At 53.0% G+C, this 13,152-nt stretch overlaps 1 protein-coding gene across 3 annotated transcripts in view; it reads left to right on the top strand.

The window, feature by feature from the left end:
• PTPRU (protein tyrosine phosphatase receptor type U) overlaps positions 1 to 13,152 on the top strand; it is a 270,209-nt gene that overhangs the window by 144,489 nt on the left and 112,568 nt on the right. For all 3 annotated transcript variants that reach the window (XM_006112017.5, XM_006112018.5, XM_089773413.1), the window contains one exon: positions 327 to 635. In XM_006112017.5, the coding sequence (XP_006112079.2) occupies positions 327 to 635 (309 nt within the window). The remainder of the gene's footprint in view (positions 1 to 326; positions 636 to 13,152) is intronic.

Consider the following 13,152-nt stretch of genomic DNA (forward strand, 5'->3'; position numbering starts at 1 on the left):
GAAAGGACCTTCCCTCTTATCCCATGACTACTTTCAGTGGCTCATCCAGGCCCTGATAGCCTTTTACACCACTCTGGTAGGGTGCAGAGACCTTAAATGGGCGTATGTTGTATTTACACCGACTTTAGCTCCTTTAGGCTGCCCGGAGGAGCTTTAACGGTATCCCAGTGCTGCTGCTCCTGCAGAGCCCCCTGCTTTGCTAGACTTGGGTCTCTCCTGAGGAAGTGGGCTGCACTGTGGTCAGTCATTTTCCTTGTGCCCTACCCCAGATTTAGCCCTGATGGGTGGTTTTTCTTGTGTCATCTCTCGCTCTCTCTCTCTGGCAGAGCCCATGAGGGCCCCCAAGGGCCTGGCCTTCTCTGAGATCCAGTCCAGGCAGCTGACGCTGCAGTGGGAGCCACTGGGCTACAACCTAACGCGCTGCCATACCTACGTGGTCTCGCTCTGCTACCGCTACTTCGTGGGCACCAGCCACAACCAGACCTTCCGGGAGTGCGTGAAGATGGAGCACAGCACCCACCGCTACACCATCAAGAACCTGCTGCCCTACAAGAACGTGCATGTGAAGCTCATCCTCTCCAACCCTGAGGGGCGCAAGGAAGGGAAGGAGATGATATTCCAGACGGACGAGGATGGTAAGTGCCAGCTGCCAGTGCAGCACCAGGTCTCGGGATGCCTGGGGCAGGGCGGGGGGGCACCCAGAGAGGCTGCAGAGAAGTCTTTGCATAGCTCCCGTGTGTGGCAGAGGGTCTCCGCCAGCAGGGAGTGAGGTGACGGGGGCAATCCAGTGGATGGGCACTGGGCTCTGTGATGTGTGCTCTGTGGGCTCACAGGCTGGAGCAGCTGTTGCGAGGTTGAGGGGTGTGCAGGGTGGCCCTGTTTTGTACCCCCAGCACATTGCCTGGACTTCGGCTCTCCATGCCCATCTGTCAGCCGATGGTCAGGGCAGTGCATGTGTGTGTTACACCCGAGTCTTCAACTGCTGAGACACAAGGCCCCGTCGCAGTGGGCAGTCTAGGTGAGACTGACGGGCGCCCTGAGAAGAGTTTAATGTCTGTGACTTTACTGCTAGGACCGGGGTCCTGTCGCAGAGGGCAGCCAACAGGCTGACAGATGCCCCAGAGTTTATAGGAAGAGCTTATTACATCTCAGATTTCAGCTGCTAAGATACAGGATCCCTTCGCAGCGGGCAGTCTAGGGAAGACTGAGAGATGCCCCAACGGATCGGTCACCTGGGAGTGACACGATCCAAAACTCTCAAGCTCTTCCTATACCTGTCCCTTATGACCGGCTGAAGTTCTTTTAAATTGTGCTTGGTTCTGTTACGGCAACTGAAGGAGTCAGGTTAAAGCTTAAACAGTTACTATTTTATTGTTACAGGGTAAACTTAGCTGTTAAATGCTACTACTGTGTTACAGATAACACAGCCACTACAAAGGACAGGACAGAAATTACACTAATAAGTCACTTACAGGTACCATGAAACCCTTTTGTTTCTCTGAGTTCTTATTAAATGCATGCAAAATAGACACCTGGCAGGTATATATTCTCACCCCTGCGTTCCAGACTTGGCGTGGCCAGCGTCTTTCTCTCAATCCCTCGGGACGAAATAGGGCGAGGCTGGGCGTCCCACAGACCTAGAGAGACAATCAATACCTGCCAGCAGGTGTAGGTGATTGGAGCTCAGATGGGGTGAGCTACTAAACCCCTCTTTATACCCCTTGGGTCACGTAGGCTTCTTCCTGGTCTCAAGTGGCCAATTAGGAAAAATGGCTTTGAATGCCAAGTTTCCCACGAAGGGTGCAAAGCATAATTCACACCTGGGAAAATGCAGACAATAGGCATCTCTGGTATGTGATGGACGAAGATTCCTCTCCTGGGACAGTGCAGGCGTGTCAATTACTGGTACTAACCATCAGGGCGGCGGGAGGCCCTGGGTCGTCAGCTAGCCCATTTACTGTCTGGTTTCTGTTTATGGTAGAGTCAGGGACAGGCAGCACACCTGCATTCCCAGGGCATCAAAGGCTGACTGCCTTTCTCTTGCTCTCTGGGGGGGGACGGGACAAGATGGGGTTCATGTCTGGCTACACCATCCTGGCAGTGAGGGGAGGTGACGGCCTCGTCTCCTTGCCTCACCAGCCGTGAGTTCCCATGTTCCATCTCTTTCCCGGCACGGAGTGCGTGCTTGTCTCTGAGCAGAATCCCCCTGTGGCGGGCGAACGGGGTTCACCCAGGCGATGCAGCCATGGGAATAAATCTCTGCACTTCGGGGATTCAGCCCGCAGCTGTGGCGTTCCACCCCCCCGCCCTAGCCTGAGCTCTAACCCTTTTGGGGGGCCTGATAAATTGTACAGCCAGTGGCGTGACCACACGTCTGCCCCTTGGAAACGTATTCGGGAGGCCAAATAACCAGCGTCCGACAGGTTTATTGCTCTAAGCCAATAGCAATAGAGTGCAGGAGAGAGGTGCTGTGAGGTACCGGTCCCTGGTGCATCCCTCAGCACCTGCTTGCAGCTAAGAGGTGCTGGCTGTGTCAGCAGGAACTCGATTTACCCAGTCGGCTTCCTACCTTGTTTTTCTGGCACCGTGGCCCATCCCCTCTCTCTGCATTCCGGGTACCAAGAGGCTTGCAGGCACCTGCTGGGTCTGTCCCGGGGTATAACAACCATATGCCTCTCCTTTTCTATGGGTACATTCCCGGGCTGGCCTGGGAGGGTCACTCCCTTCCTCTCGCTAGGGCTGTATAATCATGTGTCCTAAGCCTATTTTCCTCCCTACCTTAGCCAAAGCTCACTTGGGCGAAGGCCCGGCAGGGTGTCACGGGACAGGTAGCCTAGAGAGCAGGGTTACAGTCGAGCTATTCTCCAAATTCAGCTGTGTGACTGCTGCAGTGTTTGTGCTTAGTGCTGTCTGTGCTTCATGCACACTAGCATGCGTGTGGTATGGCTAATGCCTGTTATTAATGTACCAGAGATGTGCTAGACAGCTCATACTGCTCAGCAGGACTCGCACAGGCCCGTGACCACTGGCTCAAGCAGACTGCTCCTCCTCGTCTCCCAGCTCTGCCGCTCTTCCCTCAGCCGTCCCTCCCACTCTGCAGTCGGAGGCTAGGCGGGGTCGCTCCATGCTGGGCGGACAGTGGCCCTGGCCAGTCCGGTTTGCATCAGGTCTCTGGTTCTGCTCTGAGGGGGAGGCAGAGGTGCGCGGCTAGGTAAAAAGTGCTGGGCATGAAGGGCACACGATGGGGCCCAATCCTGCACTCCAGCGAGGGCTGCGGAGCGAGCACCAAGTTATTCGTTGGCTAGCAGGGATGAGGTCTGTGTGCCGCACTGCCGGGAGCAGGGCTGTGTCTAGCTCCCCGCACGCCCGCCCTCCCCCCACCTCCCATCATGGAGGGCTCTGCTTTGTAGAGCAGGGGGCTGCATCGCACTTGCCCTGACTTGTGCCCAGTTGGAGGTTCCACCTGCCCTTCTTGTAACAACCTTGTGCATGGGCTTAGGGCTGGCAGGACCAAGACAGGCACCCATCTGCCAGGTGGCGGATTCAGTTCCCCATCAGAATTTCACATTGTGTCCTGGTTCCCATTTGCCAGTCAGATTGTCCTCAGCACCAAGCGTTCTCGCTTTGTTCATCTTGGTAGGGAAGCCTAAGAGAAGCAACAATAATGAACATACTTAATACCTTGCCCCTTTCGCCTCGGGATCACAAACACTGGTTAACTAAGCCGCTGCGCAGTAGCTACTAGCAGCAAGGAAGAGCCAGAGGTCAGCCTGCCGCGGGTATCGGCTGTGTTTCGCCAGCTGGGTTTGTGCCCACAATAAGAGCACAGGCCCGCAGCTTCGCAGTCTGAACGAGCCCTCGCTCCTCGTCGGACGACATGTGCCCGTGGTCTGGCTCCTTGTGGAAAGTGTCATTCCCAAACTCTCTCCTGACTTCCCTGGCCCTGGCCTAAGAGCCTGACCCTGAGGCTCACGGCTCAGTGCTGCCGTTCTGCAGCACTCCCCAGGGGGCCGTGTTCTCTGAGAAGGGGCCAGGTCTCACTCATCTCCCTCCCTTGCTGGGAGCCGATGTGACACTCACTGCTCCGGCCCGCGCCGGCTGTCTGCAGTGTTACTACAACGCTGGGCCTGAGCCATCTCGGCCCCACTCACCTGGGCTGTCTTACGGCTAGCCCAGCTCTGCACCAGGCTCGGCAGTCTCTTCCCCTCTCCCTCTTTCTTCGGAGCTGAGAGTTCTCATTCAGGGCAGCAATCATGGGGTGGCTGCCTCTTGTCTCAAAGGGTCTGTCTACACTACAGCACCAGTTCGAACTAACTTAATTTGAATTAGTCAATTCGAACTAAGCTAATTCGAACTAGTGCATCTAGACCTAAAAACTAGTTCGAATTAGCATTTTGCTAATTCGAACTAGCATGTCCACATTGAGTGGACCCTGAACTGAAGTTAAGGCTGACCGGAAGCAGTGCCGGCAGGGCATCAGATTAGGACTTAGAGTGTGGGCTGCTGCCTCAGGCTAGCCGAGGGCTGTGCTTAAAGGGACCCGACCCCCACCCCGGACAGACAGTTCTGAGGGTTCCCCGCTTGCTTGTCTACCTCGATGAGGGACAGCAAAGCAGTCCTGACTTGGAGTGCCCTGAGTGCCCGCACTCGGCACATCACAGCACTCGGCCATCAGCCCGGCTGCTCTTGCCTCAGGCTGCCATCCAGGGGGGTCAATTGGGGGGCTGGAGGAGAGCTTCCACCCCGAGGAGCCTGCAGAGCCACCCCAGTCCTCCCCATCCGGGGCTCGTACCCCATTCCTCCCTCACCTCCTTCCACTTACCAGGGCAAGCTGGGAAGGGCTAGCCTCCCACTAGTTCGAATTAAGTGGCTACACAGCCCTTTATTCGAACTACTTAATTCGAACTAGGTGTTAGTCCTCCTAGAATGAGGTTTACCTAGTTCGAATTAAGTTCGAACTAGCGGTTTGCCTGTGTAGCACCTATGAAAGTTAATTCGAACTAACGGCTGTTAGTTGGAATTAACTTTGAAGTGTAGACAGACCCAAAGTGCCTTGGGGCCTGAAAACCGAAACTTCCTTGGGACAAGAGGCCCGGCCATCAACTGGACATCCCTGAGGCTGCATCGCTGGCCCACCCTGCCTGTGCTAAACAATTGTTCCTGGGCCCCGGGGAAGTCCCCATTCTCATGCTGGTGCTTGGCTAGAGGGATGGTTCTCAGCATTCACTCGACAATAGAGATGGAAAAACCCTCTTCCCCATAGGTCATCTAGGTCAGCGGTTCTCAACCATCCTCCCTGCGATCCCCTCCCTGCTCCCATACCCAGCAGCTAGATGGGTTCCTACGATCTGGGTAATCCCAGGTCTCCTGACTACGGCAGTATTGACCTCAGTGGGAATTTTGCCGTTTTAGGGGCCAGAAGTTAGCTGTGGCCGCTTCCATATATTCTCCAGTGAGTTGTCCAGTTGTGTTTTCAGCATCCCAAGAGCCTGGGCTCCTGCCACGTCTCTGCCCTGCAGCTTAATCGAGCAGGAAGTGTTTGCTGGCGTTCGGTGTACGGCTCCCTTCTCTCGCCCTCTATGCCGAGCGGCCTGGCCCTACAAAGTGAATGTTGAGCTCTGAGGAGCTAGATAATGTGACATGAAATACAAGACAGACAGAATGGTCTTCTAATGAAGTGAAACTGGAAACATATGTCAGGAGCCAGACACAGGAGATGTTCTGTGTCCCATGGGAGTCACTAATGACTCATTATGCTTATAGGATACCAGCTCCTTTCTCCATATCTAATTATCAGCCCCCACGTGCTGGAATGACACAGACAGCTGGAAGTGCTGCGTCTGGGAATGTGCCACCTGCTGGGCCTGCAGTGATGGTGGCCTTGGTTGCATGATGCAGGTGTGGAGTGTGGGCTTAAGAGGGCGAGGTGTAAAGAGTTGAGTAGGGCAGAGGCTGCCAGAGAAAGCCACGTGGTGGTGTTGAGGATGCTACAGGGCAGCCCCCTACGTATGGTCACTGGATGCTCGCTAGACCCTGGCTGCAGGGGAGCAGCAGGAGCAAGGACTCCAAGGGGAGAAGCTCATTAACAGTAAGGATCATGCTTAAATCCCTGTGGCAGACACACCCCTGGCCCTGACATGCCCGTCCTCACCTTGTTTGCCTCTAATGGAGCAGGTGCACGAGGTCTTGAGACTGGAGAGGTTTCATCCACTCCCAGTGGTGCCTAAGAGCTTCACAGACCCTGCTGGGAGCTGCACCAGGACTGCGGGGATGGGGGCCTCTGCCCTGAGCCCAAGGCTCTGCCCTGACTCCGGCATGCCCCATACTCCCAGCCCCCTGCCCTGAGCTGGACACTCAGGAGTGACTCCTGCAAAGAACAGCCCTGGACAAAGTGGAGTGTCTGGGCTGCCCAGCCTGAGGGGCAGGAGAAGGCTCAGCCAGGCATGACAAGCTTTGGGGCATGCCTCTGAACCTGGAGCTCTTCAGGTTGGCCCGTCAGTGGCAATTAAGTCACCTGAGCAAGAACAGAATGCGAGACCTAAAATGTGCCGGCTGGAGAGCCCGACTGTCTCCCGTCCTTCACAAGTGTCCTTCCATGCACCACCCGCTCAGGTGTGTCTCTGCGTCCAAGTGACCGCCTGAGGCCCACTCTGCAACGTATTTGTGAGTCTGTGCGTCCGTCTGTTCAAGAACTCCTGAACACTGAGAGTAGCACAACCAAATTTGCTGTGCAGCTTTCCCTCATCATAACTTAAAACAAGGTCAGGTTTGGTTGTGCCGTCCCGGTTGGTTGTCCCAGTGGTCTGCGCCTGGAATACGATTGTTTCTCGTAAAATGGGAAGGGAGGGGACTGCTAGCAGGGACTGTTCTACTGAGAGGGGTGGACACACTGGTAAGAGAGTGGCTGGCTGGGAACAGGGTTATGGATGTTGCTGGCCACTGTTCCCCTCCAGCCAGCTGGGCAGCGCGGATCCCACTTCTCTGGCCAGTTCCAAGGAGCCGTTGTTCCCACCCCCTGTCCTGAGACCCCCCCCCCCCACACACCTAACCTCCTGCTCTGACTCTTGCACCCTCAAATTTCTGCGCTGAGCCCCCATCCCCTCCCCTGAGCCCCTCCATACCTCCCAACCCCTGCCCTGACTCCAGAGCCCCTCCCCACACAACCCTGACTACTACACCCCCACGCTGCTAGCCCCCTGCCCTGAGTCCCTGCTGTCCCCCAACCCTGAGTTCTGCATCCCCCACACCCTCAGCCCTCTGCCCTGAGCCCAAGGCTCTGCCCCGACTCCCGCATGCCCCATACTCCCAGCCCCCTGCTCTGAGCACCTTCATTAGGACCCGGGCAAGCCTGGGTTAATGTGCTTGCTCATCTACATATTGTCGAAATGTCTGTCTGTCCATCCATCTGTGAGTCTGTCTGTTCAAGAACTCCTCCTAAAGGGGAAGCACCAGGGCCACCAACAGAGCACGCTGCTTCCTCTTGTCCTGCCTTAGAGCAAGGTCAGGCTTTGGCTGTACCAAGGACCCGGGAAGTGTTGGGCTGGGACCGTTTGCCATACCATGAAAGGGAGGGGGAAGAGAGCGGAGGGATGGAAGGGAGGGGCACAGAGAGAAGGGACGCGATACTAAGAGTGGCCACTGGGGCAGGGAACTCGGGGGAGCTATATGCGGAGTGGCTACCGGGGGCAGATGCACCACCAAGAGAGCAGCCAGCAGGGCTAGGGCTCTGCCATCTTGCCTGCCACCAGTACGGCGCCCCCTGCCCCACACCCCTCTCCTCCCCGGACCTTGGCCACAGCACCGGGGCGCGGGGGGGGGGGGGGAGGAGGAGGAATGGTGGGGAGACAGAAAGCCCATGCTGGTCGAGGGGCAGGGAGAGAGAAAAGGCCTCTGGCAGCTGGGCCGGGGGAGGAGACTGAAGGCCCCTGATAGTTGGGCAGCGGGCGGAGAGGGGGAGAAAGCCCTGCTGGATAGGACCCACCACCAAGGGCCCCTCCTCAGCCCCAACCCTCGCACACACACCCACCCCTCCAGACTCCTGCCCTGCCCCCCCATCCCCAAAGCTCTGCCCTGACTCCTGCACCCTCCACGCTGCTAGCCCCTGCCCTGAAGGATGCAGGCTACGCCGGGAAAGTTGTCTAGTCTAACATAGGCAAGAGCAGGACGGGTACTGCTGTAGTCGTAAGGAAACGAGCTGCTCAGCCTGTAGCCTGAGCCCAGGAGTTTACAACTGCCAGTTACGAGATAATTAATCTCTGAGATATGGTTACGTTTCAAGTATTAGCAATTAACCTGGAAGAACCGGTAATTACTAAGGACAGTATTAGTGGGTTTAATTTGCATACTGAGGGAGCCCTGTGCATCAACTCTGACTCCGTGGAAAGTGTATCTGATCGAATGTCTAGGAAGCTTAGCAAGGAAAACAAAATGGCAGAGGCTATTGAAACATTTGGTTCCTAGGCATTTTCAAAATCCACTCTTAATCCACACCCTAATGTGCTGCAGGGCCGGAAATCCTTCTAGCCCAAGGCTAGGATGAGTGGAGCAGGCAGAGGTCTTCTAAATGAGCAGTGATTTTGTTGAAACACAATTGTGTGATTTTAACAATTTTAAACAAAAATGTGAATATTTTACCAATATATTTATATTTGTTTTATGGCAGCCAACCTTCCAAGATTGTCAGTGTAAAATACAAATGCTCCGGCTTTGCTAGCTGAAGGGTGAATTATCTTTGGTTTTCAACAAGGAGCACAAAACTTTTCATAAGAAATTTTGGAGGTAAAAGCAATGTTGTTGACATTTTCCATAGAGGAAAAAGCTTTTCCTGACCCGCTCTATTGGCAAGTCTCACATTTGAACGTAGGCAGAACATGAGCCATCTTCCGACATACACAAATGTTTGAGCACTGGTAATGAGCAAAACAGCTGGAAAGCGGCTTTTCTTTTCAGCCTACTGCATCCACTCCATTAGGGCTGGAAGAATGAGTCATCAAGAGGTGATGATACAGTGTAACCCAGCAAAATAAAACCTCAGCATCACAGATACAGGCCTCCCACAGCATCTGATCTAGTTGCTGTCCTAGAAGGGTCTATGTGCTAGTGACCAGCCTTTGAATGATGGAAGCATCTTTGCCCAGGGCCCCGGAATACTGGCTGTCGGGAGCAGGTGTTGCAGTGTAAAAGCAATCCCCTCCACTTTGGAGCTCCCCACAGTTCGTGGCTGTCATTATGTCTATGATGGTGTGGTCCCAACTCAGGTTGGTGCTAGGGCCCTGGCCAAAGAGCTTCCGTCTAAGGATATTTCTACACCACACAGCAATTTTGGGATAAACTCCAGTATTCCAAAATAGCTACCCCGTGTTGACACAAGCCACCCGCTATTTTGAGATATTTTTCCAAATAACAGGCACGCTATTTCCCCATCTGGGTAAACCTCACTGCATGAGGGATAAGGCATGGCTCGGAATGGTGCATTCTTTTGGAATGTGGTGCTATTTCGAGATAGATTTTGCGTCGCACAAATTTTGAGTTTAGGGTGCTGTTCAGACACCCAGAGTGGGCAAAGGAAATTTCATCCCACTGAGTGGGGATGGGTGGGAGATGCTGAGGCACGGAGACAGTGGCTTGCACAAAACAACTGTGTCAGAGCTGGGACTGGAACACAGCTCTCTTGCGCCTTACTTCAGTGCCCTGCCGAGAAGAGTAGCCTTTCTTCCTGCACTCGACCATACAGCTACCATCCCGAGCCTCCTTCTGGACCTCCCGATGTTGCTGCACCCACGTCTGCATTCCCAGCTGTTTGTTTTACAGCTGGAATTGTGCCAGCTGTTTTTACCATGCTGTGATTGTTCCAGCTGTTTTCTTGTGCTGTAATACAGTAGCTCCAGCTGCTTTCTTGGTGTACTGTAATCACTCCAGCTGCTTTTCACCAGACATGGCTTAACCAGGCTCTTTTTTTCTTCCCCCCTGGAGTCAGACTTGATACAGTCTTGCCCTTTCAAGGGATCAATAAATCTCTGTATGAGCGAGGATGTACATTGTACACGTGTATTTGTCTCAGTTACGTATTTTTCCTATTTATCTAAATTGGCTACTGATTGTACATTAAATTTGGTTCCTGTCTTTAACACTAATATCTGGTGCAAACAAATTCATATTTTTGGAGGGTTTGTTATGCTTTTTCACATTAAAATCCTATCAGAAAGAGGCTTGCAAGCGCAACTCTATTCTGGGAAGCGTTTGTGTTAAAAACAGCCCCTTCTTAGTCAGCAATCTGTCCCCTGCATGTATCCAAAGTCAAATCTGTGGACTTTAGTGTCTGAGCTAAGTCTTTGCTGCTTTTTGTTCCTGTGTGCACTGGAGAGCCAGCTCAGGCTTGGGTGAGTGAGCTGGATTCTGTTCTAGTTAATATATCATCGTTGGGTTTGTTAAGTACATTCCAGTTACAGTCACGCTGAAAATGATGGGCCAGATTTCTTCCTGCTGGGGGAATTTTTTTTAGCTACGTTACACGGATGTCACTGAGAGCAGAATTTATCCCCAGAGATGTGCTATTGCTAGCAATGCTCCATGAGAAGAAAGAACCCCCGCTTGGCTCTGATCCCTGCAGAGGTTTGTAGGGCTGGCACTCGGACATATGTAGAGGGGCAGCATGAGCCAGTGGTAGGGCACAAGATTGGGGCTGTATTCCTGCCTCTGCCAAAGACCTGCCCAGTGGCCTCAGGTAAATCACGTCATCCCTCTTCGCATCTGTTTCCTCTTGTGTCTTTAGACTGCAATCTCTTTGGGTCAGGGACTGTCTGGTAGTACGGCTATGTCTACACAGTAAAAGCAGAGGTCTTCCCAATATCGGTTATCTAACCCACATTAAAAGAACAATGCAGACATGGCAACTGGGCTTTTCACTTTGGTTCTCAGTTGGAGTTACAGCCTCAAGAGAGATCTAGAATAGAACTTGAGGCACTAACTTGAGTTAAAATCCGTATCTTCACTGCTAGCATAACCGGAGTTAGCTAACCTGAAGAAAGACCATGCCCTTTTCTGCAGTGTAGATGTAGTGTAAGTGTCTGATGGAGGATAGCACAATGACATTCATTAGGGTTTCTAGTCAGTACCACAGTCCTAATAACAGAGTAATAATCATGTAAACGGGGCACATCTGATCCGGAGAGCTTCAGATTCCATAACCTTGAGCCACATGACACTTTTCACAGAGTCACTTTCCCAAATAAGCATCATTTTATAAACTTGTAAAACCAGTAGCTGGAAAGAGTTGATTTTATTTCCCTCCCTCTGTATCTATCCTGCCTTCCATGTCCAAGAGCAAGGCAGGGTTCTTATTAAACAAATCAGCTGGAAATCTGTAACGAGCAAGCGCCAGTGCAATTAACGATTGTAGTGAAGGTTTGTGAATAATAGGACTCTTGATTGTGTTTTATTTCGCCTTTTTTTGATGCGAAGCAAACTTCATTTGCATATCCCTGTTTGTGTCACCACGGAAGGGTGGATGTTCCTCGATGAGTCACTGGAAAAGAAATTGCCAGGTACCGAATGGAAAAGAACGAAGCTTTTTTCTGTTGCGGCTGAGGTGAAAATGCCATTGGGAAGGAGGCAGGAGGGTCATTCTTCTTTATAAAAAACAGTTGCCTCCTCTTCCCGTAGCAGTCTGAGAGATGCCCAGAACCCCCTGCTCTTGAGGCACTGTGGGATGGCTGCCCAGATTTTCCCAGAAGGCGCTGGTAGAAACATGGCTATGCAGCATGGGACAGTGGGTGCAGGTGCACACACAGTGTTGACTTGGGTAAGCCCCTCTGTGAACACAAATTCGCTGCGTTTCTTGTGGTCCATCCAGAGTGCTGTGATCTGACTGCAACAACACAATTGTATTTGGAGTGGGGACATGGCCTAGATTACCTGGGCATCAAATTTGGCCCATCAGGATATACTGGAATCCAGGATCCCCCTGTTTCGTGCCATGGAACATCAGTAGCTTCCACTCTGTCCAATGAGAGCGGGTCATGCCCAGCAAGGAGGGAGAACAGAGCCTCTGGCTGAATGACTCAGTCCTCCTAGAGGTGCAGAGTTCCAAATAGTTCACCGTACATGGGATGAGACTACAAAACCAAAACAAAACCGGGGTCCCAGCTGCTCTGCAATGACAGCAACCACCTAGGGCAGTTGAGTAAGCAGAGCTCTTGTGTGTTGTTATCCCAGGTCAACCTTTTGCCTGTTCCCGCTCATATGCATTGCATAGTGTTTCCCTTGATTTTTGCCTTCTGCACCAGAGGCAGCCGCATTGCAGTGTTAATCTGTGTAATGACTGGCACTGAGATCCTTACAGAGGTAGAGTAATGCATTGGCACAGTATTTGTTACCTCCTGTATTGACTGGCCTGCTAGAAGATAACAACCTACTACTACTGCTGGTCAACAGAACTCCTCCCGACCCCCAGCTCAGACCCTGCCTGCAGTCTGTGCAAAAGGACTCAGGTGGGTAGTTTGGATTCAGTCTGAACATGGGACTGTTTGGATCTGGGGGGTTGGGTCACACTCCCTTCTCAGATACAACGCAAAGGGGAAATGTCCCCCAGCCTCTGAAATGGTGCAAACTGAGGGGCAGCACTGAGCCAGTTATTATCTCACAGGAATTGTATTTCCCCATCTCTTCTGGAGCTCGTATTCCTGCGTGTGCTCTGGGGGCTCAGACCTGTAATGGTCCAGCCCATGAAAGGGGAAGGAAGGATTCCCTTTTAAGATGCCTCCTGGGAGCTAAAAAAAGTGACCCCTTTCTACTGTACACGCACATCCTCTGACAGTACACTTGGCCCTTCCTCCCGCAGCTGTCTGTCTCAGCCTGAAACCTGCTGCAAATTGGGGCAAACTTTGCAAAGTCTGTTTTACGAGGCACACATTGTTTGAACCAGCCCCCCCCTCCTCATTTATCCCCTTCCCACAGAGATCAGGGGCACAGAGAGAGGCAGCACCACTCTGCTTCATCCCCTGTTCTAGGGCTGTTCTAGGACCGCCTGTGAGGAGACATCTCCGTTGCGAGACAGGGCTCGTTACCCGGCAGAGTGCCGATGGCCAGGGATCAGCGCCAGGTGGGAGGGAGGTTTCCAGAGGCTGAGGGTACGGCCGTCAGTGCCTCTCGCAT

Source organism: Pelodiscus sinensis, chromosome 26 (assembly GCF_052426305.1).
Source record: "Pelodiscus sinensis isolate ZL-2025 chromosome 26, ASM5242630v1, whole genome shotgun sequence".
Taxonomy (NCBI): Eukaryota; Metazoa; Chordata; order Testudines; family Trionychidae; genus Pelodiscus; species Pelodiscus sinensis.